The following is a 26,762-nucleotide window of genomic DNA, read 5'->3' on the forward strand; positions in this document are numbered from 1 at the left end:
AAAACATAGAATTGCAAGATTTCATATCCGTCAGATAGAAAAAATATGCTCTTCAAAGAGTAACGACCAATCGTATCATCGATCATTGATTTAGATTTGCCAACGACTAAATTTCGTGTACCGTCTTCCCTCAGTTCGAGAGGACAGTAGCGAATGAGAACGCATCAAGACTGATCCACGAGAAATAAATTTAAGAAAACTGAACATACAAACTCTGCTAAATTAACGTTCCCTCGAACCAGTGAAACAAATAAATATGCGACGATAGATTAAAGGCTTTTATATAGTCCACATAAATAATTGTGATGACTTTTACATTAAGAGACACCTTTTCGATAACCTTGACCTTGACATGTATTATAAAGATGAAGGTACTGACTCAACTTTTTCTTATAAATTAATTGGCGATCTCTTATCGTTTCTAAGATATTAAAAGTATAATTTTATTAATATATCTTTATCTTAAAATATCAAATATTAACAGACTTATAATCTTAAAAATAAAAAAAAACAAATTTAAGACTAATTCGAGTTAAAGTCGATGAAGGTGCCAAAGATTAAATTCAATTTAAAGATTAATTCCATAGTGTTAATCTTCTTTACGGCTCTCTTTGTAGCCATTATCAATAATGATACATCTCTTAAATCGTAATCATTGATCCTTCCGTCAAAAGTGAGTCACTATCAGGTTCCCAACTGCAGTGGAATCTGATTTGCAATATTACAAATTAATAACTAGTCAATATTAATGAAACTAAATCAAATAACTCACCTCAAACGGGAAGTTCAACATTTAAATGGAAGTTTTGGAAGTTTCCATTAATCTTAATTTATCTTAAAAAACAAACCTGGATAATTTCGACCTTGACATATGTCCTCAAGATCATAATTCTGAGTAATATCTTTTAAAAGATTTTAGTTGATCACTGCTATCAATGTATTAACAAATTATTAACAAGTTATTAACAAAATAAAATACTAAAGTAAGACGATTGTTCAGTTCGACCTTCATGTATGCATGCTCTGTAGCCGCATCCCAGTCAGAAATGATAATGAAATCGACATCGAATCGATGTCGAAAGCATCAAATCGATGTCGATTGATGTCGAATCGACGTAGATTCGATATTGATTTCATTATCATTTCTGACTGGGATACCCATACATTTTATGTATAATATTAAATTAAATCTCACTAAATGACTGAGTCTACAATATACATATTAAAAAAAGAATAAATACAAAATATACTAAAAAGAATAAATACGAAAAAGATTAGACAGACCTCTACGCAAGGTAGAGTGTATATTAAACATATTTATTAAATCATTTACCAAATAAATATAAATACTAGCTTCAAATAACTCTGATTCTATATACATGTAATACGTATGTACACTATCCATCATATACAGAAAATAATGAAATTTTGAATGAGTTTTATATAAATACAAAAACTATAAGAAACCGCCGTCTTGAAAACTATAAGAGACCGCCGATTAATTTATAAGGAAAAGTTGATCAGTTCTTCATCTGTAACAAAGTCAAGAGGTTATCGAAGAGGTGTTCTCTAATATAAAGAAATATCCTTATAGTATATAAAATTTTGATCGCTTGTTTTTATTAACTAATGCTACTATATAATATACTGAATAATATAGCGTGTATGGCATTTTGTAATATGCTTTATTGTATCAAAAATCTAAAAGAAAAAAAATCATTTACGAGTGGAAATTAAAAGTAACTCATGTTAACTGCCATCGACAATGTAAAATTAGTAAATAAATAAATTGTAAGATAGAATTATCTAGAATCACCAATTTTATTTTATTTGATGTATGCATAGTGGCATTTCTCTACGTGCTTGAGCGTTTGACTGTTCTGTGATTGGCCCTTACGGCCACGATGATTTGATCGTCCCACGCAACTGGTTTTGTAGTTTTTGCGTGATAAATCGCGCATAGAAAAAAAGTGGAGCTAAGGCACGGCATTGCCTTGCGGGGAACATTCTGGATTTATACGAAGAGGAGAAGGTGTCTGAAAATATCACTGTGTCGTGCTCGGGAGAGTACCATCCTTTTGCCCTCCTGCATCCTCAGGAATTACTGGTTACGACGCCTACGGGGGCGTTTACGGGATTATCCTCCGGTTTCCCTATTCAATAAAAACTTATCACGGAGAAATATCCGTTTATCTCAGCTTAGGCAGTTAAACTCGAAGTCTCATCTCAATCTTACAGCCTATTAGTTATAAAATCTCAGAAGTGGGATATACCTCGAGTTATTGCCGGAAGTCCGTTCAAGCCGACGCCGTAGAGTAAAGTCGTGATTGGTTCGGTGGTTTAGCCATTTTGTTGCTGGAATATTCAGCCTATCTAGCTGTCATCTTCCTTGTAACGTGTTCGTGCAGGCTTACCGTCACTTCGTGTGTCAGATCTTTTGACGTGTTTAGTGCTATGACATCCGCTATGAGTAACTCCCAAGCATCACTCGATAAGCTATCGCTAAGCGAACTTCAACAAAGATTTGCTAATTTAGGCATCGCCCTATTGGACAATCGTGATGTGCCTTGACGCGATAATGACATGCCAGGAAAGTAAAGCGCGCCGCGGTTGGGGTACAACGCTCGTTTTTGCGCTAGTGACATTACCGCAACTCAAGATGTGCGTGCTCGTGAAGACATAGTCTGTGATTTCACACAAGTGTTACATAATATGGCCCAGCAGTTACAGATACTCACCAGGCAGCAGTCGAAATTCGCGGACTTCTTGACAGGACAGAAAGAGTGTCCACGCCTGGTACTAAGATTTCGCTGGATATGCCGGTGGAAAATTTAGACCGTGCATCGTTGGCTTACTCCTCTACAGCCAACATGCCGAATGTATCAGGTAGTGATGAGGGATCTAGCCGCAATCTACGCTCACGCTTACGTCTATAGCTTAAATCATAACCTTGCTCACTTCTCAAATATCGCCATTTGAGATAAGGCGCTGAGGATGAGGACGTCGAGCTGTGGTTGCACAAAATGGACCGTATTGCCTCAATCCACGGAGCGTCGAACAACGTCGAACTGTTCGCGGCGTCAAATAACAAAAATTGGCTCGACATTGATTCGAGCTTGATACCGAACTACTTATTGAATCATGGCCGGTATTCGAAGAAGCCTTGATCAAATATTTCCGTCGACGTATATTCTTTAGCGCGGACAATGCAAAGGATGGAGGCGTGGAAATGGAGCTCAATAAAGAAAGTTTTCAAGAATATGCGATGCAAAAGCTCAGGCTCATCCGACCGTTTCACCTCTCAGAACAGAATTGGATACAGTTACTTACAATCGATATCGGCAGTCTTTCTATTCGTAGTTCTGCAGCCGCCTTGGATGTTGACTCGTTAGACGAATTCCTGAAAAAAATGCATAAGATCGCTTGTAGTTCACTCGCCAGGAAGTCTCAATCTTCGCCAACGTCGTCTATGCTTATTGCAAAACTCCGGGTCATCTAAGAGCCGACTGCTTCAAATTGAAGAGAAAGAAAATATCGCCGAACGCGATCCTTGCTACTCCCGTCATCCCCCGTTGCTGCAGCCGAGAATGTCCCGCCAATCGCCGAAGACGACGACTCAGAGTGGGGTGCGTCGAGGAAAACTCTCCCACGGAAATTAAGATAAGTTATACGATTGTTAAAGTTAATTCCCTTAATGGATTCAATTGTAATTAGTTCTAGACACCGGCTCTCCGATTTCGTTCATTCGAGACTCAAAGCAGTAGTCAGTTCGAACATGAAGTTCGATGATATCAGGCTAAGGTCTTATCGCTCTATTAATGATTCGCACATTAACGTCATAGGTTGATTGACTCTAGTATTTCTCTGGATATATTACCGAATTTGCTAATGCAAATTAAATTTCAGATGATTATTAATGGTTCTTGGTCTATTTCCATTGTATTAGAAATTTTTTCGCCATCAATAATTTAGTTTTGGTATACAAACCACTGGATGTGGATACAAACAACTGGATACAATTATTCGATGAAGTTGCCTCTGTAGAAGTCTTGGTCAAAGGGAATGAATTGCCAGTTGAGGTGCATGCGCATGGATTTTGGACCCGAGACAAGATATTATGCGAGAAATTCGTGACACTCGGGTCGAAGAGACTAAAGATGATTATTTTATAAAGGTAGCCCTTAAGGACATGTCAATTTACGCCTAGGCGCTCAGCGTTTCGCGTATGCTAAGTAACTCGACATTCGTATGATAGTAGACGACCTGCTGTCATGGAAAATTATTAGAAAAAGCACTTCCTCCTTCTGTGCGCAAGTTGTTTTGATCCCTAAAAAGAATGGCTTATCGCGGTTATGCGTGAACCTGAGGCCGTTGAATGTTCAAGTGGAGAAGCAGAAGTAGCCCCTTCCCTGTGATCGTTTAGCGCGTTTAGGAAGCAGAAGAATCTTCACTTTGCTGAATTTTAACCCTTATCCTATTAACATGGGTTACTAGTGACCGAGCAATTCCTGTTCGTGTAAATTTCTTGCAAGCTCGATGAATCCGGCGCTTGTTATCTCCCCGTAAAAAAAGTTTGTGGTGTGGATCGTCGCCCTGCTGTGTACAGCAGGGCGACGATCTGTCATCGATCTGTCTATGACTAGCATGCAGTTCAAATAAGACGCTAGTGATTCATATTAGTATACAAAGAGTGCTTTTCGTGTAAAATAAAAATTGTGTCAAAATCATTATAAATATTCTGTTTTCATTCTAAATTAATATCCGAATGTTTGTTTTCATTTAAAAAAATATTTTTCTAAAAGAATTATTTATTTTTTAGACAATAGATAAAGCTGAAGAGGCGAATCATGCCTTTCTTTATATATTTATCTAAATATGTAGTTACATTATATATTTTTTTTATTAAAAAATACATTATTTTACAATAAAATAAAAAAATGCATATTTTAACTCGATTCTTCCTTGTTGAAAATTACTCATACTTATGCGCTCAAATAATTCAACTTTTTGTACAATAGGATTCGAAGTTCTAGTATTTTTTTTTTTCAAAACATATCTAAACTATAAAACCCTGGAGTCATTATTTTATATTCATTTATTATGAAAAGTTATTATGAAAGTTATAATTTTTTAAATCAAATGCCATTTTTTCCCAACTTATGAGTCTTTCGGTAATTATAAATTATACTACATTTTATTATTTTCCAAAATGAAGTTCCAATATTTATTCTAGAAAGTTGAAAGTGGTGAATTTTTAGAGATTTTTTTTTAATCATTCTGAATAGGTGAAAAAACGAACAGATTCTAGTGATTTTTATTTTACACAAAACACCCTTTGTATTCTAACACTAGCATCTCACTTGAATTGCACGCCAGTCACAGACAGATCGACGACAGATCGTCGCTCTACTGTACACAAATCTCCCTCACCGCAAACTTTTTTTACGGGAAGATAACAAGCGCCATCGCGCGGATAAGCGGATTCATCGAGCTTACGAGAAATTTACACGAACAAGAATCGCTCGATCATTAGTGATCCATGTTGGATGAGGCATCAAATTGTAGCTAGTATGATAAGAGTTAAAGATGGATTCCATCATGTTAGCATTCATCCAGAATATACAAAATTCTTCATATTTGCCACGCCGGACGACCAATGCGATACACTAAACTACCTTTTGGATACTCGGAAGCCCTGGCAGAGTTCCAGAAACGTCTCGTTCAAATCCTTCGGCCTCTCATCCGCGAAGATAAAGTACTGGTCTATGTTAATGACGTAATACCTTCGAGCTTCGTAGAGGAAAATCTGCAGATTCTGTCCCAAGTTTTAAGATTATTCAAGCAGCACAAACTCGAGCTGAATTATTAAAAATGCCAATTTTTAAAAACAAGGATTGAATACCTGGGATACATTCTGTCGGGGCATTGAAAATGACATCCTAAATGACCGCCACATTGAAGCGGTCAAAAGCTTTCCTGTCCCCAAAAACGTTCAACAGCTTCAGCAATTCATCGGTTTGCTCAGTTTTTTCACTTCATAATTTTGCGTCCAAAGCCAAGCCCTAATGCGTTACTTAAGAAATTCACTAAGTGTGAGTCGGATAAGACGTGTATACAATGTTCGAATTATTGAAGTCAGCGCTTATTACATATCCAGTCCTTCGGCTGTACAATCCGGAATTAGATATAGAATTACACACCGATGCGAGTTTCATCGCCTTAGCTGATCCTTTTGCAGAGACAGGAGAACAATATTTTGGCCCCGGTCGCTTTTTACAGCCAAGCCACTAATTTTGCAGAAAACCGCTATCACTCCTTTGAGCTTCTATTGGCGATTGTAAAGGCAGTGGAAAAATTTTATATTTATTTATACAGTTTTTTATCTGGATTTTTCAATTGTGATCGACTGTAATGCGTTGGTCGATGCTGTCAATAAGGCAAGTGTTAATCTCGTATTGTAGGTGGAGTTTAAAGTTACAAAATTATCGATTTAAGCTGATAAAAGAGATGAAAAAATGGCTCATTCGACGCATTGAGTCAAATAATCGCGTCGATGGAAGTTCTTCTTCTGGAAAAGGTGTTGCAGTATAAGCAGCTCGCGGATTCAGCAATCCGTGCGATAGCGGATGTCCATGAGAACGCAGAGTATGACAAATTCTCTTTGATTGAGAGTCTATCAGAAGATTAATGACTCGCACAGATTTGTTGTATCGGAAGTCATGGTTGCAAACGTCATACGTGTCTATCACGACGAATGCGCACATTGTGGGACTGACAAAACAATTCAGGGCAACGCTAATAATTATTGATTCCCCTCACAAAAGAAGGTGCATATTGATAATTGTCTCACGTGCCTTATGGCTAATGTTTCGGTTCATACTAGGGAGAGTGAATTGTTGATGCTGGAAACACCCATCGTCCCGCTAGGCGTGATTCATGTAGATCACTTCGGCCCTTAAGTGGAATTCCACGAAGGGAATTCAAGCATATCTTTGTCGTCATAGACTTCTTTACACGCTTCTCTTTACACGTTTCCGATTAGAACATGCGAAATCATTGAATAATAACTATGATTTTTTATATCTTTGGTAGCCCTTCCGAAATCGTGTCTGATCGTGGAACGACTTATATACTCGCCCGAATTAGCCAAATTTATACGTGCAATTATTGCGATGTAAAAGCACCGATTAGTAGCTGCACCGTGGGCCAATGGAATAGTTGAGCGCGTCAATCGCTTTTTAAAGTCATCCCTACGTAAGACTTCGGAAGTTCGGAATCGCTGGTCGGATAAGGTTGGTAATCCAGTACGTAATAAACATTTATCATTCTGCAATCAAAACTCTCCATCTAAATAGCTCCTGGATTACGAGAAACAAACCGTCAGGATGCGCGGATTGACATTTTTTTGTCCAGTCTTTCTAAAGACATTCTAAATGACGTAGATATTACGGGTCGCATAGATATTAACGCTGCGCGTAATGTTGCGATCCAAGCTTCCAATAGACTTCGCGCTTACAACAAAGCCTTACGATAAACGATACAAGTCATCCATTACGTATAAGCAGGGGGATTATATACTCGTACACGACACAGTAGTAAAGCCTGGTGAGAACAAAAAATTAAAGCTGCCATATCGAGGCAGCTTTATTCGGTCACGAAGATTTTAAACAAAAATAGATAAGCCATTCAAGACATTCCCGGGTTTAAAATTATTCAAAAGCCATTCGGTTTTATCCCCCAATCAAACTCTGGGTTAAATCGGTAGCTTTTTGACTTTCCACTAGACTCACCTTCATGCCGCTCTAGTTCACAAGTTCTAGTTCATAAGTTTTAACTCATAAATTTCATACGCATATATATAACCTAATATTTTATTTTTGTATACGTTAATATTCTCAAAGTGTATTATTTCTACTAGAGATTAAGAATGTTCGACAGCGGCTATAATCATTTCTCAACGAGATCACTAAGTTGCTCCATGTACAATTATTTATTTATATTCGTTCGCTTTTGGAAACCTATAATTGTGTTCGAGTCGAACAATGTACAGGCTGGCCGAGCTGTAAGATAGAATTATGTAGAATCACCAATTTTATTTTATTTGATGAACGCATTGTGACATTCCTCGCGCTTGCGTATTTGACTGTCCTGTGATTGGCCCTTACGGCTACATGATCTAATCATCCCATGTAACTGGTTTTGCCATTGTAGCTTTTGTATGATAGAAAGAAAATGGAATGAAGGCGCAGTGTTGCATTGCGGGAGGGGGGGGGGGCATTCTGAATTTGTACGAAGAGACTAAAGGTGTTTGAAAATACACTGTGTCATGCTCGGGAGTATACCCTCCTTTTGCCCTCCTGCATCCCCAGGAATTCCTGGTTACGACCCCTAGCGTTTACGGAGTTACATCCTCCGGTTTCCCTATTCAATAAAAACCTATCACGGAGAAGTATCTGTTTGTCCCAGGCTTAGGCGGTTAGACTTGAAGTCTCATCTCCGCCTTACATAGATGAATCTTAAAATAACAAATTATTAGAAATTAATTCTGTTAATAAATCATGAAACTTTTAATGGTTTAACTACATACATACACTGTATTATTAATATATTATACAATTAAACTTATTATTCAAGTAGTAAATTTTTCAATATACAATAGTATTGAATTATACAAACAAATTAAACACAAATACAATATATGGAATGTGGGATTTGTTGATTTATCGTTACATAACAACATTTCATATAGCAATATTAACATTTTCTTTTATAAATATAGATATTCAATACTGTTTCCACTTTAAAGAACTTGTTAAAAATTACGAAAATAAACATTTCATTATTATACATTTATATATAGTAATATCAATAAAAGCAATGAATAACAAATGGAATATAAAATTACAAATATAAAATTATGAAACTTTATATTTTATGCTATTCTCCTATTATTTCTTCCTATTATTTAAAAATATAACGTAGAAATGTATTTATGTAAATATACAAGTTAACGGCATAAAATATGCGTAACAATATTACAAAAGTATAAATTTAATGATTTACCTGAAATGTTTCGACATAGTCATCGTTAACAATTTGTTGCTGAACACTTTTCTGCTTTAGCAACAGCAGCAGGTATGGTATCAGTAGTTTTAGATGATACACACTGTCCGAGTAATTCTGGACACGATATATCATTGGAAACAATGCTATGGATTTTTTTTAGTAAATCATAATTGATGCGCTGCGTTATTACAGCATCGTGCCTATTTACACATATATTTTATTAAAATTATGTCGTTATAGTGTTTAAAAAACAATACCGACAGTTCGAAGAAAAAAGAATATTTGCTTACTTATATTCAGGATGCAAAGTGACCTCTTTTCTCAGCCAAGCAGCAGTTGTTAAAAGCTCACCAGAAGCGCGTTTCTGTATTAATTTTAAATATCTTTGGATAGTACAATGTGTATCAGCATCTACATTCATGTTAGCTAAATACGAGTTTACAAGTGGTACGAGACCAGGAAAAATGCCATTCTGAAAAAACATGAAATGGTAATAAAATTCATTTATAAAGTGTACTTTTATTCTTAAATTCTTATAGGAAACAGACAAAATATATATAAATATATAAATTAAGCATATAAATATATATATATATATTTAAAAAAAAAAGAAACGTGTACACCTACAAAATATTTTTATGTATCTTTTATCTGATAAATACCTTTCCATTAATAATTTCATTAATCGTAAACTCAGTATATTCGGATTGAGTATTATCAGATTTTATATCGGAAGTAATATCATGACGAAACCAAAATTTCTCTACTTTCACTGCATTTCTTTTCTGCGCCCTGGTCATATTTTGATCAACTTTGCTAATTGGAATTAAAAGATTTAGCTTGTAACTCAGAATGACTCTTGTTAATAGTACTGTGAAACAAACTATCGCAGCATTCTCGAAATCTGTGATCTGAACTTCACATGGACGGAATTCTACACGCCAACCGATAGACGAGTTTGGCGGTGGTGGTTTAAAACGCATGGTTTGCCAGTTTGTAGATTGTATGTTCTGAAATAGTATTATAATTTATGACACAATAGAAGCATTTACAATCACAGTATCAAAAAATTTACATTAGAATTAAATCGGTCATTTCAGAAACTCTATAAATAAAATCTATTTAAAAACTCTTATTTTTCGAGAACTGAAAAAAGAACGTTTTATTAATTTTTATAACTGTAGCACTAAAAATAATTAAAAATAATTTTAAAAATGCCTCATATATTAAAAATTATCAAAATTATCTCATATATTAAGTGAATGAAACATATCAATTTTAAAACTAATTTTCAAAAAGAAAATTAACTTTAAAAATATATTAACTTATGTTTTTGAAGGAAATGAGCATACATATAATGTGCATATGTATTGTCACGAGTATTGCACAAGCAGGAAAAGTAGAGCGTTAAGATGTAAGCGATTCGGAAGCTACTAAGAATTAAAGAAAGATTATAAATATTAATTTCGCAAATTGTTTAAGAAAAATGTAGCGCAAGGACTTAATTGCGCGATCGATCCATAAAACTCGACGTTGCATCCTTGATCAATAATCAGAATGCTAATTTGACAACAATGGCCTGCAGAAGAACGAGATATCGCGGAACTAAAAAACGGGTGGAAGTCAATAATAATTCTCATTAGCGTCGCGTTACTTTCCCCGTTCAATGTTCAGAAAGAGTACAGTCGCGACGTATTAATTGATAATGTGCATAAGTAGTTAAAACTCGACTAAGTGTATTGTTAAAATTATTTTATTGTAAAGAAATCAAATCGACGATAGTATCAAGTTATTAATTGTGCATCCTGAAATCCGCTCGATTCCGAATCCGGCATCGTGACATTGCACAACAATATATATTTTGTATAATTTATGTACATATGATTTATTTAGGAAATTCCGTAAATATAAAATACTAAAAATATTATAAAGAACATGTTGTAATCTAAAACAAAAAAGAAAGATATTTAACTATATTATTGAAAAATATTATACAATTCTAAATATACATAATTTATTAAAAAGAATAATCATAATATTGAATTTCAATATGCTAAAGTAATTTATTATTAAGTATTTAAAAGGAGTGCCTGACAGGATCCAAAAATAGTTTTTTTTTTTTCATAAATCAATAATACTTTTGGAGAATATTTTAAAATTTTTCTAAAATTTTAGAGCGAAATTCTTCAGTAGATTTAGCGCTTGTAACAGCATGTAAATATTAGACGTATTGCTTATCAAGAAGCAATCCTATTTATATCAATTTATCAATCAAATAAACTGTTAATGCGATGGATGGACATACTCAGAACGCGAACGCAAGTTTTTAATTCGACTTTCTGAAGACTAGCACCAAAGTACCTCAATTGTGGTGTAAAAATATTCAAAATCGCCGCTTTTATTGCCACTGGTACTTTCAACAAAAAATATTCTGCCGTTTTAAAAATCATGAATGAATTAGAAATTAATATTGGGTCAGAAAACAAGCAGCATGTATGATGCACAACAAACTTTCAGGCAGAAGCGCCGACTGAGTAGCACAAAAAAGGGAATAGTTCATTTACATACTGTAGCACAATTGCTCACTGTCCAATGTTGCCAGGAGTTGGAAAATTTTCTCTTAAATTTGAAGGTCTTTTTCTTTCCAAGGGATTTTTTGGAAGTATAAGAAGAAGTTTAGGAAAATTTTTGGCTTCTTGTTTTTTTCTAGGAGAAAAATACAAAGAAATATTCAGATTACGACTAAAAAAAAACATTGAGAAAATCGCAATATACGGATAACTTTCGAACAGACCTGGCAATACTATCAATCACAGCGACTTCTGCGTAAGGAGTTTTTTTTTCTAGCATTGGCTTGTGCGCAAGTGGCTCGTGTGCAATTGATATATTAGGTGTTGGAATTAATTCGTAGCGTTTTACAAGAGATGGCACAAGCAGTACACTATTTCGTTGTTACCTATAGTTCTGTATACATTGTAAACATCTATCATAGGACGTCATTTGCCGTACATAACCTTTCTTGAAATCATAAATAACAATACTGTATAATTCATTGAATATGTCAAAATTTGTGCCAGATAAAGTGTTTTTGCGGGGAGTTTTGCTTCATTACTTTAATATGAACAAAAGTGCAGCTGAAGCTCATCGTATTTTAGTGGATGTGTATAGTGAACATGCTCTGGCTGAGCAAACGTGTAGGAAGTGGTTTGCACGTTTTAAAGCTGGTGATTTCGACTTGGATGACAAGGAGCGACCTGGTCAGCCGAAAAAATTTGAAGATAACGATTTGCAGGCACTGCTCAATGAAAACTCATGTCAAACACTTAAAGAATTATCTACGTCATTGGAAGTTGACTTCTCAACAATAGGAAAACGTCTTAAAAGTTTGGGCATGATCCAGAAGGAAGGACATTGGGTCCCATATGAATTGAAACCAAGGGATATTGAGAGACGTTTTCTCACGTGCGAACTGCTGCTTCAACGGCAGAAAAGAAAAGGTTTTTTGCATCGGATTGTTACCGGTGACGAAAAGTGGATCCATTATGACAATCCAAAGCGCAGAAAGTCATGGGTTAAGCCCGGCGAACCATCAACATCAGTGGCAAAGCCCAATATCCATGGCTCAAAGCTCCTGCTCTGTATTTGGTGGGATCAGAAGGGTGTCATATACTACGAACTGCTAAAACCGCATGAAACCGTTACTGGAGATCTCTACCGACGGCAACTGATGCGCTTGAGCCGTGCATTGAAGCAAAAACGGTCGGAATACTTCGAAAGACACGATAAAGTCATCTTGCTGCACGACAATGCTCGCCCACACGTTGCAAAACCGGTAAAAACATACCTGGAAACACTTAAATGGGAAGTGCTACCGCACCCGCCGTATTCTCCTGATATTGCACCTAGCGACTACCACTTGTTTCGATCATTAGCTCATAGCTTGTGCGAGCAGAAGTTCACATCTTACGAAGATTGTACAAAATGGTTCGATTCCTGGATTTCATCTAAAGATGAACAGTTCTTCCGACGCGGTATTCATTCACTGCCCGAAAGATGGTCAAAAGTAGTAGAAAGTGATGGGAAGTACTTTCATTAATGTATTTTTTAATGCTCATGTGAAATAAATAACATTCTTTCATTAAAAAAACGCTACGAATTAATTCCAACACCTAATACATCCCACAAAAGAGACACTAGCAGCACGTAGACTAGCCTAAATTGTTCGGAATGAATTTAATGAAGAAGCAGAAAAGTTATTGTAAAACTATTGTATGCCCCTGGAATAGATTAGTCCCCAAGCACTGTAGTACTTAAGAACTATACTATTCTTTTACATCGAAAACTTTAAACGCGTTTCCTCAAAATCTATTTTTAGCATTTTCTTCAATTCATTTTGGGTATACGATTATAAAAAAAGCAAATAACTTTGTATAACGCTCATTAATTAGATAATGGTCAACTCTCCTCGATGAATCTAAAAAGTTAAAAAAAATCATTAACAATTTTTTTTGTATGAAAAAAGAGGCTACCTAATGAAAATCATAACTTTTTTTTCAAAGTCGCATAAAATTTTATTTTTATATATTTTTTTAAGTTTTCAAGTTTATTTAGGAAAAAAATTATATGAAAATTAAAAATATTTCTTGATTTTTGTTTCAGAATTAAAGTCATCAGTCAAAATGTACACAAAATGATGACGTCGACAGCCAGGCGCAAACTTGTTAATTTTTTTGTTATTTACAATACCTTTTTGTATACAAAAAATTTAATTACATTCTTAAAACGATAAAAAAATATTTATTATTTCATTTTAAAACATCGCGAAAAATCACCTATTTTTCGATCTCCTAAACCAGGCGCCCTCTCTAAGGCCCGATTGCATCGATCCAACGTTATTTTGACTTTAAACGAAATTTAAAGCTCTCTTTTTTCTTTTTTAAAACTGAGAGAGAGAGAGAGAGAGAGAGAGAGAGAGAGAGAGAGAGAGTGAATTTTAAGCCTCGCTTAAAGTAACATTGGTGCAATCGGGTTTTAAAATAAAAGGAAAATATATAAGTCATCACAAGTTACTGCTTTTCACGTGAATGTAAATTTGATCTAGAGAAGAGGATGCTAATGTGGATTTTTAAAGAAATTATGTACCTATCTCCTCGATCTGATTCTAAGTTCTTTATTATCTTAATTTCGAAAACAAAAATTAATTTATGGAGCTTCTGAAATAACCTATTCAATTGTAATCTCACCTCAAAATGATCAGTATCTTCTAAATCGTTCTGATGAACTTTTTCGGAAAATAAAGACACACTATCTCTGATAAACAGATGAGCTATATGTTGCGCAAGCAAATGATCAATTCCATTATCCAAAAGCTGTTTATATATCTCATCGTCATACGTTAAAGGAACATCATTATATTTTTCACCTTGTCTGCTAAGGTACGAATCAATAGAATCGTACCTAGACTTACTGATTTTAAATTTGTTTTCTTTAAGTGGTTTTAACCCTCGTTCTTCTTGTGTTCTGCAGTCTACTGATGAAGATATGACACTCCATCGACAATCAACATCACTTATGTAGCCTCGATAAAACGGACTGGCAGCAGTTAAAGCCAACTGTCGAATGTTAAAGAAATCTTCTGTAACGTACGTATGAAAGAGAACACTCTATATGCCGCTATTATATTTAATAAAAAGGAAGAAACCAAATGAACAAATAAAGAAACCCAATGATGATATTATTTAACACTAACCATGATGGGACATAAAGGTGTTAATTGATCGTATAATGTTCTTGCTTCTTCTATGTTACATGCTTGAAAAGTAAGTTGCAAACAGCAACATCCCATCCCAAAACCCATTGCGTCCATATAAATACAATTATCTTTAGTTACTTTGGAGGATCCGTCATTCCCCTTGGTAGTAAAATCTTCTTTGAATAACAATGGTACACTTTCATCTCTGTAAACTAGAAAGATGTATTTATATTAAGTGGGAAATTAAAAATTTTGTTAAATATATTATACCTATATATTAAGTATATACTATTATATTATAGTACATTACATAGGACATTATTTATCAAATAATATGATAAAATTTAGACCAATAAAAATAAATCTAAGTATAAGAATTACATTATATTTGGTCAAAGCGGATTATGTTAGTGCTTAAATATTTCTTGTATGAATTTATATACATATCCGATTCTGCAATTGCGCACCGAAATCTTTTTCCGATTTTGAAACGCCATCATGAGCAGAATTAGAGTAATAATGTTACTTCGTTAAGGGGATCCTAAAGACAGTTAGTCATATTGAAAATAACATTTACACACAGATGATTTATATGTTATTTATATTTATATGTTATCATCATTACATTATTGGCTGCGTTCAACGGAAAAAACTGCTCACTGAGCGTTTACTGAGCAAAAAAGGGATTAATATGTTTATTTATTATAATTCATAATGTAGAATAACTTGATAATCTTGTATTATAGATAATCTTTAATATCATATTTCTTATTTATTTATTACTGTTTATTATTTCTCTAATGTCGTATTTGGGTCGTAAGGTTATGTAGCTCAGTGAGCAGTGAACGACTTATAATTATTTATAATATTAAATAACTCGTAAATTATTAATTTTTTTATAATTGTACCTTAATACTTTTATGAACAGAATAATGAAATAAATCAATTGGTGGAAAGAAAACACATAGTTACTTTTAAAAAAATATGCAAAAAGGATAATTTTTTAAATAAGCAATTATGTATTTTTTTCCATCAATTGAGTCATCTCATTACCCTGCATATAAAATTATTAAAGTACGATTATCAGAAAATTAATAGTGTACGAGTTATTTAATATTTTATGTTAATATATGCCAGAAAAAAGTATAAAATATCTTGTAAACTATTGGTTTTTTTATCACTACCTTAATACTTTTATATGCAGAATAATTAGAGGAACACATATTATTTTGTATTTAAAAAATCATACAATTCTATTTAAAAAAGTGGAGGTGAACTTGAAATCTTCGTGCCTCCACCCATAAAAAACTATTAGTAGTATATTGTACCTTTCTTGATGCTACAAGTATATAATTTTAATAAATATATTATTTCATATCTTTAAAAATAGCAGAAATATTCTAAAGTTACCTGACCCTCTTTGTATATAATATCATATAAAAAAAAATATTTGTTTTAATCGGCCATTCAGTTCACAAATTTCTATTTCATGCCAAAAGCACACCCCTAAATTTTTATCAAAAGATTTTACGTTTTAGAGTCGGCTAGTAAACGATTTTTAAATCAAAGTTTCGATTTTCCTTACTACATATTTGATTTAACACAAAAATCAGGTTTAATCAGAATTTTTAATGTATGTTTTTTTGGTCGCTGAACACGATGCAATAATTCGATTATCTCTACGATATATGCCTTAAGAAATGCAGTCCGATTAATAAAAAATGACCAAATTTCGAGGTCGATTTGTAGCAAGATTCTAAGCGTTTAAATAGGTCATTACTCCTCTCAAATTGTAGGTTTATTCACCCTGAATAAGATATCTAGTTAAAATTTTGCCTAAAGTTAGTTCTAAAGTATGTTGCTTTGTGGTTTTGACATCCTCAAAATGTCTCAATTGACAATAAGAAACTCAATTAGAAAATGAAATGACTACATAATATAAAATAAATATCATTTAATTAATTGAAATAAACTACATATCAAATAAATTACACATCAAATAAGGACAAAAATAGAAATAGAATTTCAATGGAATCATAATTGGTGATTCAAATAATTCATAATATATTATCGAAAATTTTGATAATTATACAAATAAATTTCCGGATAGCAGATTTACGTATTAAATCTTGTAAATTTTCGTATTAAACCTTGCGAATTGTTCCAATATTCGCTCTGTTCTGTTTTGAACACGATGGGAAAATCTGAAGGTTATATCTCATTTCAGATTTTCCTTCAGTGATCTCTAAATCTTTGACGTCTAAATGTTAATATTTTAAAAAAAGCTTTGTGTTCTTTGACATGAAAAAGAAGCTTTTAAATTAAGAAGCCAATTAAAAAAAAATTTTTCTTCGTCAGTCTAATATATGTATACTAGGTGTTCAAAATAAAGCGTTACAAATTTTTAATTATTGGAAACACAGCATTATTGAAAAAAATTGTTCAGACAAAAGTTATAGAGTTCAAAAAGGTCTATTTATTGATCTTATCAATTTGACCTGAGCTGGCGTCGCCAAGATTAAGTCAAGATCACCTCCATTTTTTTTAATGGAATATCCTACTTTTGTTTCCAGAATCTAATAGCTGATGTTGAGAGCTTTCTAAAACGCCTTTTCTGCATTTTTTCGGCACCTTTTCTATACTTTTTTATACATCTTTTCTGCACTTCTACACTTTTTCCGCACCTCTCTCCCGCCTTTCTACTTTTCCTGCATCTCTTCCACACCTACTTTTTCTGCACATCTCTACCTTTCTCATACCTCTCCCACATTAATTTCTTATTTCTTCTACATCTCTCCGCATCTCTTCTCACCGTTTCCGCAACTCTTTTGCATCTCTTCCGCACCATTTCTACATCTCTTTTGCATCTCTTCTACATTTGTTCTGCATCTCTTCGTTTCTGCATACCTTTTGCAATCCTTCTACATCTCTTTTGCATCTTTTAAGTATCACTTCTGCACCATTTCCGCATCTTTTCGGCACTTTCCGCATTTATTCCGTACTTCTTCGCAGCGTTCCGGTGCGTCTTCCGCATCTCATCCACACCTTTTTCGCATCTTATCTGTCTGCGTACATTATTTATTTACAGCTATTTATATATATATTGTACGTTATCTATTAATCTGTCAATGTTATTTATCTATTTATCGATATTATCTATCCATCTTCCGATGTTATCTATTCATATTATTTTATATATATTCTATATTATTTTCATTTGGCTGTTTATGATATTTATCATCTACCTATGTTATAATCTATCTACTCATCTATGTTATCTATTCACTTTCTCACACTTTTGACATTTTTTTCGCATTCTTCTCTACACTTTTTCACATCTCTTCTACATGTGGACAACAAATATGGAAAAGTTGCATTGCTGTCGTATTCAAAAACGTGCGATAGTACTTTGCGTTAATTACCGCCGAAGTTATTACTAAAGAGTATGAAAAGAAACGAGAAAAAGAAAATGACTATCTCGCAAATGTCACGTAGTATTTGTATAGATTAAAGAGCACAATGAATGAATTAATAAAAATAGATCAATATACAAAAAAATTTATATCCTACATGGAAAAGAACGGAAAAGTATGCAATAGTGAATATTATGATGAGATAAATATTATATTTATCCAAATAGCTAAATTTGCTGAAAACATCTTGTAAAATCTTGCTGCAAACCTTATTAGCAAAAAGAATACAAATTGGCAGCAAGATTTGATGTATCAAATAGTATCGGCAATTTGCCAGTAAATATGTAACAAAATTTGATGTCACAACTTGGCAATAAGATAAGAATATCAATAGAATTGTTTTTGCCGTCAATGTCAGTCAAAATAATATTTTTAGTACGTAGCTCTTCGACTCACGTGTCGCTTTTAATGCTCGAAATGGTACCGCAAATAGTATCTTGATTCGCAGTGAAATTGCATGCATATGAATCATCAGATTCTTCACGTGTATCAAAAACACGTCATGTTTTCCACATTCCGATTTAACTTTATCGGACAATGAGTGTGAAACATCTCTTTTCCCGCGAGATACGTAACTTAATTCTCTGGCGATATCGGTGCAAATGTAAGAACATTGGGAGGTCGTATCGATAATCGAAAAAAACAATTTTTTCCCGCGTAGAATATACCTTCATCCGAAGAATCTGGAGGCAGACATCAGGTCTTTCGCAAAAGGTGACTAAATTATGTTCGTCCGCCATTTTTTTATTGTCGTCCGGTCTATTCGCGGGTGCGAGTTCTTTGCGAGATATGTCCGGACACATCAACAACACGTGTCATCTCGTACATCAATCGCATTTTAACCTTGTTCTACATTTTTGCGCAATGTGACCGCGAATCAAACAATTCAGACAAGCGTTTTCTTTTTTAACGATATCTTTACGCTCATCTAACGATAACTGACGTGCTTTCTCGCAAGCGAGACTCTCATGACTCGATTTACAAAATATACAGACTGCTTTTCTTGGAAACGAGAAGGACGCTCGCGCTTGCCGTTTCTTTTGATGATTCCGTCTTGCTCTTCGGCTTCTTATTCTTTTCTTGCTCCATCGGTAACCCAAATCCCGTGTCATATCAATGCGTTCCTCGTTTTCCACTTCTAACTAGAAATTTTAACAATCTCGCTACTCGATCTGTGGTTTCTTGTTCGTTCCTTTCCGTCGTTTCTCTTTGCCCGCTACGTTGCCATGCCCGTAGGACTTCTTTGGGGAGGGACGACTCGACCAGAGGATACAACATAGCGCATTTGTCCGTGATTACACCAAGTGTCTCCAACGCGCGTATGTAACACTCGACTTTGTCGTAAATGCCGGAGAGTGCCGATTTCTTGTTCCCCTTTATGGCGTTCTCTAATACTAGACCAAGTAATTCGTGAACGTAAAATTCTATCACCATAACGTTATATCATAACGTCCGAAATGATTTTTCAAACTCATTATTACGCTTTAACGTAATTCTCTCCTGTGGGAGGGAAGCTTTTCACAAGTTCATTCACGCGTTACTTTGGCTTGCAGCAAATATTGGAACTTGTCTTCGTAACTTATAGAGGAATTTTCATGTATCTTCTTGAACTGGTTCCAAAATGGCAGACATTCCTTGATATTATCACTAAATTTTGATAATTCGAGCTTAGGGAAACTTTGACGTTTTCGTAGTGTTATTCGGTATCGTTCTTGGTATGCCTTCGGTCGTCGCGGCCATCATAGTCGTTATTTTCATTTTCGCAGTCAGATACTGCGACTTGTATGTATCATCCGACTCTATGTCTCTTGTGATTGCCTCGTCGTCTAAGTCTGATTGGAAGAGCGCTTGGTTATACGTCGAATGCATCATGTCTAGTTTTGTCATTTTGGTTTCCAAGAACTGGAATGCGACCATCTTATCTTCTTTCAAGCAGTCTCCATTTTTGTAGTGAACACTGAGTGCTTTAATGAAGGCCATTCGAAAGACTTTTCTCTGTTTCTTAACGGCGTCTATCTTGTCTCCTGCTGCCTTGCACACACGTCGATTTCGCAACAGACCCTCGTGTGAAAATGAATCGGCTCACTATCTTCCCCGCAATCCTGTCATGGTCACCAAATGTCAGGTAGGATTGAGGGACACGGGGGGGAGTTCTTCTTTAATTAGTGCCAAAGGATATTTCACACGGATACAAGCTTTATTGTCACACACGTCTTACAACAACGATACACCTCAGTCTCTGCGTTCTATAACGCGCTTCCACACTAAAAACGCCACGCTGCTTCGAGTTCGGGAACTATGATGGCAAATCAATAAGTACCCGTGTTAGTAATGAAGACGCAAGCTTTTCACAAAAATTTTTTTATTTTTTAACGTAATCCCCTTTTAGGAGGATACACTTTTCCCAACGCTTTTGCCATTTTTTTTAACCCCTCAGAAAAATACGATTTGTATTTTTTTTCGAACTCTGCAAAATAGACCTCTGTTTCGGCGATAACCTCCTCATTCGACGTGAATTTCTTACCACCGAGCCATTTTTTCAAGTTTGGAAACAAGAAGAAGTCACAGGGGGCTAAATCTGAAAAGTATGGTGGATGCGGCAGCAATTCGTAGCGCAATTTGACCATGCTTTGAAATTGATAACCGCATTCGCTTGTTGTCCACCGTGAGCAATCGCGGCTGACCCATCGGGCCGACAGCTTTTTCATTCCCAAGTTATCATGCAAAATATTGAATGCGGCGTTCCGTACGACACGCCTACGGTCTCTGCTACTTCATGCACTTTCGTTCAGCGATCAGCGAGAATCATGTCGTGGACTTTTTCAACGATTTCCTCAGTAACCACATCTGCCGGGCGGCCTAGGCGCTCCTCAAAAACAGACGAACGACCACGTTTGAATTCGTTGAACCAATATCTGACGGTTGTCATAGTGAAGAAGTGGTGAAGAGTTCCCATAGACGGCATCCGACTTCATTTTTATTTCTTTGCACGTTTTTCCATCCAAAAATAAGAAATAAATCACGGATCGATATTGCTCTTTTTTCATTGTATCGGAAAACATCAAACACGCTCACTATGAATTGTTGTCAAATCAAGACTATTGCATGAATCACTCTGAAATTTTGTATGGAGTCGTTTGAAAGATGATAGTACACGATAGTAATGCCAACTTGCATCAGCAACGTCGCCTGTCTTGAAACACGGGTACTTATTGATTTGCTCTCGTACACCCGGTCAGATTGTTTTTTGAACCGTCCGGGACAGTTTAATAGAACCTATACTCGCGCTTATTTCCTTAAGATAAAGCAACAAGGCTCCGCGTAAGCCCTACTCCCCACTCTACAAGTTTAATCTTAATAGGTAATAGTTGAGAGTTTTAATAATTTATAATAAAAATTCCTTAGTCTTCCTTAATTAACATCCTTATGCGAGGTGAATCTACTATATTCTGAATCGTATATCTAAAATTGATTTAATTTTATTGGAAGAAGAAAAAAAGAAGAAAAAGGTATTCGTCCTCGCATTCGGGAAGATTTCTATTTGCTGTTAATTGCTTAATTGCTAAACCCTAATACACATCGCTAATATAATGTACGCTTTTACTTATTATTTTATAGAAAGGCTTCTTTAAGAGATCGTGGGATATTTTTAAACATTCTTTAGGGTATTAGATGTACAACTTTGCTTCCGCCGTTTTCTTATAAATGGCTTTAGCGGTAAGTGGTGGTCGAAATAAATAGATCATATAATAAACTTGGGCATCTGTCAACATAACCTCATAGAAATATTAGTCGATTTGTGTCTACATCAAAGTTATTCTCGATTGAAAATGTCAGTTTATGAGCCAAATTCTCATCATTTGCGAGAGGTTTTAATTTTCTACTTCAATATGAAGAAATGCGGCTGAGGCTCATCGAATGCTCTCAAATACTTATGGTGAGGCCGCTATTAGTGAAAGAACGTGTCGTGAGTGGTTTCAACGCTTCAAGAACGGTGATTTTGACGTCGAAGACCGGCATGAATTTTATTTTCAAGGGAACATTTCTTATTTTTTTTATTCTAAATATTACATTCATGTTTTTAATACTTCTTTAGTTCTTTAATTTTTCTTGTTAAAGCCATTTGGAATGGAATAGAAAGATAATTCAATAGGAACACAAAGATATACCTATAGGTTTCATTGTATAAAAATTTATAATAGTACCACTTGGAATATATTCCTTAATTTATTATGTTTGATAGGAGTTTTACCTTTCACCGGCGAACGCAAGGTCTCGGGAGACGCGCGAGTTACAGTTGTAGTTAATCTTTTTTTAATTGTGAAGAAAATAAATAAATGGATATATGTTTCTATGATAAATATGTATTTTTATTTCCCCTTCTACATATTTGAAATAATTTACTATATATTATAATAAAAAACTGCTTTTCAAACGTTTTAAAACAATTTCATTCTTGGATCACTTTTGATCCTGCGTTCGCCATGTGTGCGAATATTACGACGTCCGCTGTCCGAGGATTAACTTGGCGCCAATTGTTGATATCAAATCTTTTATACGAATGATACATATCATTAGAGTTAATATTATTTATTTAATGTGATATAGGATTTAACTTAGCGCCAATTATTGATATCAATAATAAGAATGACATATCATTAGAGATCAATAAGAATTGAGATCAATAATAAGAATGATATATCATTAGAGTTAAATACATAACAAAGTTAATATCAGTTGGTTTTACTTTTTAATTTGGTAGAATTTAACTTGGTTAATTAAAACTTTATCGTTTAATTTTTAATTTGCTTTAATTTGTACAACAGTCTTTTTCAAAGAGTAATAATTTTTAACAGAGAATTAAAGCAGCCATTGTTTGGGTTGGAATAAAAAGATCTTGTATAAAGAATATTTTTGATGAAGAATTAAAATTACTATTACTTGAGTTGAAATAATATTGTAAGATACGTAACGTATCACTTAGGTTCGAGAAGCACCTGTATTCTTAGCGCCTTTTTTACCTTTTTTTAAAAGTAATTTTTTTATACAAATGGTACATAAAATTTTGTGGAATTTAACTTAGTGTTATTGATATCAAATCTTTTATACAAATGATACATATAATTAGAGCTAAATAAATAACAAAGATAATACCATTTGGATTTTACTTTCTAATTTGATAGAATTTAATTTGGTTAGTTAAAATATAATATGTCCATGTAACATTTCTTCCCGGGAAGTTATAAACAAATAGAGATCGATGACCAATGAATTGCATTTTCATTATCATTTCCTTACAATTGATTAACAAATTAGAAAGATTATTACATTTTTTTAAGATTAATTTGGGAAATTTGGGAGGATTATTAATATTTCAGATTGATTGCGTTGAAAGTCCAACAACCATATCGGCATGTAATTATCATTTCTGAAATTAATTCATTTATATGAATATATATATTAGTTCAACATCTCAACACTCAGACCGTAGTAGCGCTTCGTATTTAAAGTTCCTTTAGTTTGTAAGCAGCAAACAGACGATCCGAACAATATCACCACCCGAAATGGACGTGTAGTGAAAAGGTCTGATCGTTTTAAATGTTAGTTATAAGTTACATATACATCATTTTATTTTAAAGCAACCCAGCGCTAATCATTTTGTAATACGACAAATCCTCCGCCAAAATATTTTCTTTTCTCGCAAGGAGGGAGAATGTCCCGGACGATAAAAACCAATCTGACCGGATGTAGTTCCCGAACTCGAAGCAGCGTGGCATTTTTAGTGCGGAAGCGCCGTTATAGAGCGCAGAGACTGAAATATATCGTCGTTATAAGACGTCGTTATATCACGTGTGTGATATAACAATATACAATAAAGCGTGATATACAATAAAGCTTGTATCCGTGTGAAATATACCTTTGGCATTAATTAAAGAAGAACCCACCCGTGTTCCTGAATCCTATCTGACACAAACCTTGAGGAGTATTGATTAGTCCTGAAAGGACACACCCACATTCATTTCCAAAATATAAAAGGAGCTGCCAAAAGCAGAAATTTGTCATTTAATTCATTCAATTCTTTCAATTTTATCAATTCATTCGAAAAGCAGAAGAAACCTATTCAGTATAGTGTGTGTGTGTGTTTTTGTTTGTGCGTGCGTGTGCATGCGTGCGTGCGTGCGTGCGTGCGTGCGTGCGTGGGTGGGTGGGTGGGTGGGTGCGTGCGTGCGTGCGTGCGTGCGTGCGTGCGTGCGTGGGTGCGTGCGTGCGTGGGTGGGTGTGTGGGTGGGTGCGTGCGTGCGTGGGTGCGTGGGTGGGCGGGTGGGTGTGTGTGTGTGTGTGTGTGTGTGTGTGTGTGTGTGTGTGTGTGTGTGTGTGTGTGTGTGTGTGTGTGTGTGTGTGTGTGAAACATTGTCAGACAAATAAGTATTTGTTTAATATAAAAAAATAATGTTATATTTACAAATATTTAGTAAGTATTACCAAATAGTAGCATCGATCCAACCGATGATTAAAATTTCTTGAATGTTATTCAGGATCATGATCTGAATAACATTTGTTCAAGGCCAAGACCATGAAAATTATTCCTATTATTTTCATTTTGATACTAAAAATTCGCTTTTGCGTGAAAATGAAAATAAGAGATACAATCTCTAATAATCTTGATCTTGACAAATGTTATCCACCAGATCATGATTCTGAATAATATTTAAAAGGTTTTAGCCATCAGTTAGACATCTCTGATAATGCTAATGTCGATGATATTCTTTCAAGCTTTATAATTAAAAAAGTACTTAATGATAAAATAACTTTATTATAGTATTTTAAAAAACTCTTGACATTAGCTATTAGATTCTGGAACAAAAGTAGGGTATTCCATTAAAAAAAAATCGATTTGACTTTGATCTGATCTTGGCGATGCCACTCAAGGTCAAACGGATGTGATCAGTGGATCTTTATAAACCCTACAACTTTTATTGAAAACATTTTTCTCAAAAATGCTTTATTTTTTCAAGATATTCGACCGTTTGCAAACTTTTGATACATCCTGTGTATTGTTTAGCAGAAAAAATATTTTGCCATGAAATTTATTTTGGCTTATATCTTATAAAGCCATGAAACCTGTTAACGAAAATTTCGCTCTCAAAACATTATGATACAGTTAAAACATTATGAACAGATAATTATACAGATAAAACATTATGAAAACAGTATACTCCTTATTCGCAATGACGATACATGTTGATATCTTATCATGCTGATATTTTATCTCTTAAAAAGTAATACTACAATACATTAGAATTTTTTGGTTTCTTTTTTTTATGAAATTGCGAAAACGTATACAGAATTGGATTTTAAATTGATTTTTGAAGAATTGTAATAAATAAGATTATAATTTTTCAAAAATCAATTTGCAAAATCTAGCTTTCGTAATTTCATAATAAAAAAAATTATAATAAATAAAATTATTTATGAGCACGAGCGTAGCATAGTGGACAGCGCGCGAGTCTACTATACTAGGAGACTCGGGTTCGATCCGCGGCAGATCCAAGAAATTTTCACTCATACCTCCTCTTCGGCGATCTGGTAAACTACCAAGAGTATCTATTCTCAAGAAAATCTCTCAGAGTGCCAGAGCGCGTTTCATGTACGGAATCAGAACGACGAAATGAATTTCCTACTAGAGAATTGAGTTGACTAGAATTCCGTTCCGTAAGAAATTTGTTTACCAGTAGTTTCATGTAGTTGGAACGGAATAGTAACGAAATGGAAAGTTACTTCAGTTACAAGAATTTTCGATATTTCGTTATTTAAATGCAATTAAAGCAGTAATATGCACAATTTGTGCAATTATCTTATCTATAACATTACTGTGAATACTCAAAAATATTGAATTATAAGAATAAAATATATTTTGTTACCAAAATTCCATTCTGTTACTATTCTGTTCCGACTACATGGGACTGGCAGAGAAACTTCTTACGGAAATTCTAGTTAACCCAATTCTCTAATAAAAAATTTGTTTCGTCGTTCCCATTCCGCGTACATAGGACGGAACTCTCAAACTGCCATTCGGAACCGATGTTAAATTGTAGCTCCCGTATGTCTGTGTATACTCTGCGTGCACATCACGAACATATATAAAGGTAGGCCCCGACTTTGAGATGTTACGCTATCGATGAATAAATAAAAATTATGTGCACTTCAATTGCATTATAGTACATATCGAATGAGATATCAGAATGAATTTTTATTTTGTCTTTAAAAAAAAATCGATATGAGTCTTTAAATGATTTTCTTAATTTCGAATATTGCAATTAAAGTGCTGCTCATGCAGTAATTTCAGCACGAAGAAATTTGTCTCCGATTAAAGGTTTCTATAATTTCTCCTGTCACCTTTAATATATGTTTGATTCTCAAAATATATTAAAAATATATATTAAGATACTGATGTGATTCATAATATTGTT

At 34.3% G+C, this 26,762-nt stretch overlaps 1 protein-coding gene and 1 pseudogene across 4 annotated transcripts in view; both read right to left on the reverse strand.

The window, feature by feature from the left end:
* The window catches only part of Gclc (glutamate--cysteine ligase), a 117,886-nt gene that overhangs the window by 5,354 nt on the left and 85,770 nt on the right, over positions 1–26,762 (reverse strand). For 2 of the 4 annotated variants that reach the window (XM_087407204.1, XM_087407201.1), the window contains 5 exons: positions 14,816–15,030; positions 14,310–14,678; positions 9,729–10,076; positions 9,357–9,538; positions 8,544–9,266 (listed from right to left, as the gene is read on the reverse strand). In XM_087407204.1, the coding sequence (XP_087263330.1) occupies positions 9,089–9,266; positions 9,357–9,538; positions 9,729–10,076; positions 14,310–14,678; positions 14,816–15,030 (1,292 nt within the window). In that variant the 3' untranslated portion in view covers positions 8,544–9,088. Of the gene's footprint in view, positions 1–5,676; positions 8,516–8,543; positions 9,267–9,356; positions 9,539–9,728; positions 10,077–14,309; positions 14,679–14,815; positions 15,031–26,762 lie in introns of those variants that run through there. The other 2 variants (XM_087407202.1, XM_087407203.1) reach the window with 2 other exon arrangements.
* On the reverse strand, positions 15,403–26,762 carry LOC147909574 (uncharacterized; annotated as a pseudogene).

The sequence above is a fragment of the Acromyrmex echinatior genome, chromosome 6, assembly GCF_024713525.1.
Source record: "Acromyrmex echinatior isolate Ae372 chromosome 6, ASM2471352v2, whole genome shotgun sequence".
NCBI lineage: Eukaryota > Metazoa > Arthropoda > Insecta > Hymenoptera > Formicidae > Acromyrmex > Acromyrmex echinatior.